General features: G+C 42.4%; 1 protein-coding gene across 1 annotated transcript; it reads left to right on the forward strand.

The window, feature by feature from the left end:
- The first annotated feature begins 1807 nt into the window (after positions 1–1807).
- Positions 1808–2737, forward strand: LOC101974876 (olfactory receptor 7A17). Its single transcript, XM_005336264.2, has one exon. The coding sequence runs from the start codon at positions 1808–1810 to the stop codon at positions 2735–2737; it is 930 nt and encodes a 309-aa protein (XP_005336321.2).
- Positions 2738–6627: the final 3890 nt, after the last annotated feature.

Genomic DNA, 6627 nt, shown 5'->3' on the forward strand with positions numbered 1-6627 from the left:
AAAAAAGGTGTCACATGAGAAAAATGAGGAAGAGAACAGCTCAGCCACCAGGTCAAAACCAACTGGTCAAGGAGACCTGGAAGAGGCACAGGAAAAACAAGGGGTCCTCTTTCATATAAAACCATGACAAGATTCAGTTGTACTGTTATGGAACCTTTTGTGAATTGTTAATTTATTCCCCTTCATCCTTTTATCTTTGGATCATTTCTATGTCACTTTGAAACCATGAAGTTTGACTTTGGATGTGTTAATTTCTACTCCTTTCTTATTTTGCTGGGTACCCAGGAGACAGACCCTGGGCTGGAATGCTGCTGGAACCAAGGGAGCGGTTTCCTCCTGTTAGTCTCTCGGAGACCCTGAGCTGATTACCTCACCCCTCCACCCCTTGTCCATTTCATGCCACTACTTTCCTGTCTATTGACATCTTTCCCTATATGTGTGTTTCTTTGAATGCAGGGTGTAATCTAGCAAAACGTAACAGTATTTGCCCTGTGTTTATTTGTCCATAAGAAGCTTAAAAAATGGATGTTCTTTCTGCCATTTCTACATTAGGGGAAAGGTGATTTGATCTTGGATTGTATACATGAGGAGCCTAACAGTGTGGTGTGAAGGTCAGAGGCCACAGGGGTGATAGAGTGGTGTGTATGCATGTGTGCCAGCTTTAGGGAAGGGCTCAGGGTGATGGTCATAGAACATAGTTCAACTTGACAGTAAAGGGTAGCAAGTAGCATGCCCATTTCAACTCAAAAAGGTGCCTGGGGAAGGAATTTAATAATATGCAGGAGGGTACAATGTGGAGGAAGAGCTCCCTGTGTCATGCAGATTCAGCTCCATCAGGGAGGCCCCCTCCTTCTTCAGCATCTTCTGACACTATCTCTGAGCAGTCTTCCACTTTCTCATTTACCTCTTCACCCTGGCCCCTCGATGCCCTTGGACATCCAAAACACAACTCCTCCCTCAGGCCTTTGCACTGGTAACTCCTTCTGCCAGGTAAAATTGCCTGCTGGCCTGCTGGCCCCTGCCCTATCCCCTGAGGACTCTGTTCAATCATCACGTTCTCTGTTGAGCTTCTGGTCACCTACAAAAAATAGCAGTCCTAGGAGCTGGGGACATGAGTTAGTGCTAGAGCCCTAGAGCTCCTGCTTAACACAGGCCACCCTCTTGGTAAAACTCCAAGCAACACACACACACACGCACACACACACACACACTTAAATGCAACACTTAAATACAACCTCTCATCTGCTGTCTCCATTTTATCTGCCTTTGTTTTTATCATATCTGCTTCATCATCAGGCATGTAATGTGATTATTTCTTTTTAAAGCAACTTTATTGAGTTACAATTAATATTCAGAGGGCCATATCTGTTTGATGTGCATACTTCAGTGAGTGGGCACACATGCCTATGTATGGTATATATCAAGAGCTCAAAAAATGCAATAGACTGTCATTTGCCTATGTGCGTACATTCTCTGCCTATTATGGGGACAAGGAAATTTTGTTGTGGATGCCTGGACAGTGCCTGGAACATGGCCAGCACTCTGCATGTGCTCCTCCATGGTGAGAAGTAATTTCTCATTAAAACTGTACAATGCATGAACTCCTGGGGAGAGGCTTAGAGTGAGACAGGAATTCATAACAATATTGGCGCTAGGGATGCCCTAGAATGACCAGATTCATGATACAACTGAAATTAATTTACTTACTAGAAAATACAAATTGTAACATTTCAGCCATATCAGCAGTGATAATATGTGTGATGAGGAGTGACATGATTCTTCTCTTTTTGGTAGTCACATCCACCAGATGGAACCAGGAAACAATACAAGAGTATCAGAATTCCTTCTGCTGGGATTTTCAGAGGACCCAGAGCTGCAGCCCCTCATCTTTGGCCTTTTCCTGTCCATGTACCTGGTTACTGTGCTAGGGAACCTGCTCATCATCCTGGCCATCATCTCAGACTCCCACCTGCACACACCCATGTACTTCTTCCTCTCCAACCTGTCCTTTGTGGACATCTGCTTTACCTCCACCACCATCCCCAAGATGCTGGTGAACATCCAGACACAGAGCAAGGCCATTACCTACACAGGCTGCATCACCCAGATGTACTTTTTTTTGGTTTTTGTAGAGTTGGATAACTTCCTCCTGGCTGTGATGGCCTATGACAGGTTTGTGGCCATATGTCACCCCCTGCACTACACTACCATCATGAATCCCAGGCTCTGTGGTTTGCTGGTTCTGGTGTGCTGGATCCTGAGTGTCCTGCATGCCTTGTTGCAAAGCTTAATGGTCTTGAGACTGTCCTTTTGCAGAGACATAGAAATCTCCCACTTTTTCTGTGAACTTAACCAGGTGGTCCAACTTGCCTGTTTTGACAACCTTCTTAATGACATAGTGATGAATTTTTCACTTGTGCTCTTGGCTACTTGTCCCCTCGCTGGCATCCTTTACTCCTACTCCAAGATCGTCTCCTCCATCCGTGCAATCTCTTCAGCTCAGGGCAAGTACAAAGCCTTCTCCACCTGTGCCTCTCACCTCTCCGTGGTCTCCTTATTTTACTGCACAGGCCTGGGTGTGTACCTCAGTTCTGCCGTATCCCACAGCTCACGCTCCAGTGCAACAGCCTCAGTGATGTACACGGTGGTCACCCCCATGCTGAACCCCTTCATCTACAGTCTGAGGAATAAAGATGTAAAGAGGGCCCTGTTAAGGCTCCTTGGAGGGAAAGTGTAAAAGATCCATTGCCCTAGGGCTTCAGAAGCACGTGCTCATGACTGCAGGCAGCAAAGCCTTGAGCCAGAAGTTGTTGTTCTTTGATGAGATTGTGAATGTGCAACTTTCTCCTTCCATTCTTTTCCTGGAGTTCTCATAACTTGATTTCCACCTGTCTATACTTCCAAATGTCTCTATTAAGCTTTGTGTTCTGATATCCATCAGGTTTTAGTTTTGTTTTTTGTTCTGATTCTCCACAATTATTCCAAATATTGGATCAGAAGATTTTGTAAATTTCCACTTATGTCACAGACCATGAAGGATCTTTTAAGAATAAGCAATTCTTCCATGGCATAGTTTATTGAATAATATTTCTTTCATTTTATTGTTAAAATAGTCATGAGTTTTACTGTGCCCAGGGAAGAAAGGTAGAGTTGACTAAGGACGCAATTAATGCAATTTGTCATCGAGGTAAATCAAAGGTCAGTTTTTCTCTTTTGTATCTCTCATTCCTTTGGATATCACGACCTGGACTCCTCTGCTTGATAACGTAGACTTTAGCAGAGTAGTGTTTTGAAGAACTGGTCACTGTGGTTTACAAGAGTAATTTATTTAATTTTTCAATTGACACAATATTTCTACATACTTATGAGCTGTATATTTGTGCATTTTTTTAGTGCATTACAGTTATATATAACATCAGGGGTCATTTTAGCATAATCATACAAATATAAAATATAATTTGCTCAACTTTGGCCTCCAATCTTTCTCGTTTCATCCCCAGTTCTCTTTTATTTATTGGTAGGTGTTTTAAAAACTAGCTTAATATAATATGAAATTGACCAAACTATACTATGTGCATGTATGAACCCACTGCAGTGAATCTCATTTTATGTGTATCTATAGTGTAGTTTGTTTTGAGTCATGTGTACATGAGGGAAGGGTCAACTCTAGATAGTTAGTATATTCATCACTTTAAACAACAATCATTTCTTTATAGTGAATACATTGAAAATCCTCTCTTCTAAGAATTTTGAGATATATTATGCATTATTGTTAGCCATATTTACCCCACTGTGCCATAGAATAAAAAAACACATCCTTCCACTGCCTGGCTCTGACATTGCTCTCATAGGCAGGGTCCTGCTTCTATGTCAGCTTGGTGTTCATGACACCTACCAAAGTGTTGGGCTAGAAAGGCCCCCAGAGACATAGGCACAGTGTACAAGAATGATAACACTCATTATTGGTGTTACCAATGGTGAGTAGTTGTCTACTCACCATTTGTTTTGGGTGGTTATTTTTATACTCTAGATAGCATCTTTGAAGTGATAACAATATATAAAAGTTCAATAGGTAGTGATTCTTAGGTTTCATGCACCAGGAAAGGAGGATTGGACGTGCCTATTAAAGGGTGATAGTAGGGATCTTGGGTGATGGAACAATTCTGTATTTTGATGTTATCAGTGTTGATATCATGGGTGTGATAAAGTCCTCTAGTTTCGTGGGAAACTGAACAGTGCATGGATCTCTCCGTGTCATTTCTTGCACATGCATGCTCATCTACAATTGATCACAAATGAAATGTAATTAAAACCTGTAAATGAGAAAAGGTAACAATACAGGAATAAGCTTTTCCTGAGGAGTAGGAACCCTGACACCTTTCCTTTTTCTCCTTGAGCTTGTATTTCTTTCCTACTTCCTCCACATATTTTTTTCACAATCTCATGCTTTGTAAGGTGTGTCAAACTTAAAAATCACCTTAATAAATGTTGATGATAAAAACTATCAATTAGAAATGAGTGTTATCATTCTTATATGTGGTGTCTATATTGTTGTGGGACTGGGTGGGTGTACAGGATTCTGTGATGAAGACTTGTTTTCACATAGTGTAAAATTGTTGGAGAAAGAAAAGAACACCAACACCAGACTAAGAATTTTGGGCACCTGATGCTCCACTATCATTGCCTTGCCTTCTTTGGGGGTGAGGGGCAATGCAGTGCAGACAGAAACTGTAGTGGGGCTTCAGAGAAAGGGAACTTCCCCAACTCCTCCCATCCCTGACCACCCACTCGCTCTCCCCATGCCTCAGCTCACATGAGTCTTCTCTGGAAATCATCTCCTTTTCCTCTCTATCAAGACTAAATATTAGCCCCAGTTGAGTTATTTTATGATGCTGGATACTTTTATTTCCATTTGATGGTCATGCAGTGCTTTCATTAAAATTTTATTTTAAAAGTTTTATAGAAATATTTTATGTTTTTAGTAGTACATTATAGTTAAACATCATATTGGGGTCCATTATAGTTAAACATCATATTGGGGTCCATTTTGATACAAGAAAAAACTATCCTTTGCTCCACTTCAGTCCCCAGCATTTCCCCTTTACCATCCTGAATTCTTCCTCCCATTTCCCCTTCCTCTATTCTACTGGATGGAGATATAAAACGGGGTTTTGACAGCAATCCTTACCATTGGCACATCATCTTCTCTTCTAAGATTTATCAAGTCATTTTCTGATATCAATTTGATGACATTATGATGGACCATAGGAATTCCTAAGGGCAAGTCACTCACACATGCATGGGCACAAGTGTGTGTGTGTACACCCACACACATACATACACAGTACCATTTAAGCTGTAGGTCTCTGTATCTGCCAGTCTTGTGATGGATCGATAACATTCAGTTGTTCCTCTCTGGACTGAGAACTTCAGGGAGATGGTCTAACACTCTAACTGTGCTAACTGTGGAAGTAAAGCATCCGCACAGACCAGACATAGAGGCTAGCCAGTGCAATACCACCATGAGTAAGTCAGAATGGAAGAATTGCCAAGGGCTGTCACGTTCCTCTGCAGATCTACCTTCAGACAGGCCCTTGAAACACCTGGCAAGGGTCAGTCATTCCTCATTCTTACAGACGTTGAGTGGGAAGTGCATGAGAAGTGGATGGTGCAGAAGGGATGATTGCTTTGGGGTTCAAGCAAGCACTACATAGTGGTCCTCAAACTTGTGCATGCATCAGGACCCTGGAGGGCTTTGAAAGCACAGATTACTGGCACCCTCCCAGAGCACTTGACTCACTAGGTCCATGGGGCTTTGAAAATACGTGTTTCTATTATGTTCCTAGGTGATGCTGATGTTGCTGCACCAGGGAATCTCCTTGAGAACCAGTGACCTAGAGACAATTTTTCTTGATTGTGACGGTGATCACAGCTTGCCAGCAAAGAGAAGATTACCCAAGGTGAACGAGTTCATGAGCTCTCTAGGCGTGGAGGAAGGATGGAATCTATATTACAGCAAGGAAAGAATATTTGGATTGAATTGTAGGTTTCTTCCTCCTTCTGGGCAAACCCAGCAGCCTCATGGAAATGGGAAGCCATGTAGAAATGAGAAACTTTCTTTTTCTAGGACTTACCAAGGATCCAGGCCAACAGTTCCTCTGTTGTGTGCCCTCTCTTCCCAGGTACCTGGTACCATGCACTGGGAACTGTTTCTCATCCTGGCCACTGGCTGGAACTCCCTGCCCCACATGCCCAGTGGGAGATGTTCTGTGCAATGCCAGATGTTGAGCAGCATGCCTAGCCTCACCAACTGGGGACCAGGTGCACCTTCCTAGATGTGTCAATCTAAATTGCTAAAGATACTTCCAAATGGGTTTTGAAGCAATATCACCTCTGATTGAGGCCCACAGGCCTACTCTCATAAGAACCATAAAAAGCTCGTGGGGTTCCACTTAAAACCCATCCATTACTCAGTTTGTAGCTTTGTGTAGGTCATTTAAACCTTGAGTCCCATTTCTGAAAATTTAGAATCACGTTCCTAATAGCACTGACAATGAGAATGGACTTTTACAAACATTAAATAAGAGACTCCTTATGTTTTAGTCAGCTTTTTCACCACTGTGACCA

The sequence above is a fragment of the Ictidomys tridecemlineatus genome, chromosome 2 (genome assembly GCF_052094955.1).
Source record: "Ictidomys tridecemlineatus isolate mIctTri1 chromosome 2, mIctTri1.hap1, whole genome shotgun sequence".
NCBI classification, from domain to species: Eukaryota; Metazoa; Chordata; class Mammalia; order Rodentia; family Sciuridae; genus Ictidomys; species Ictidomys tridecemlineatus.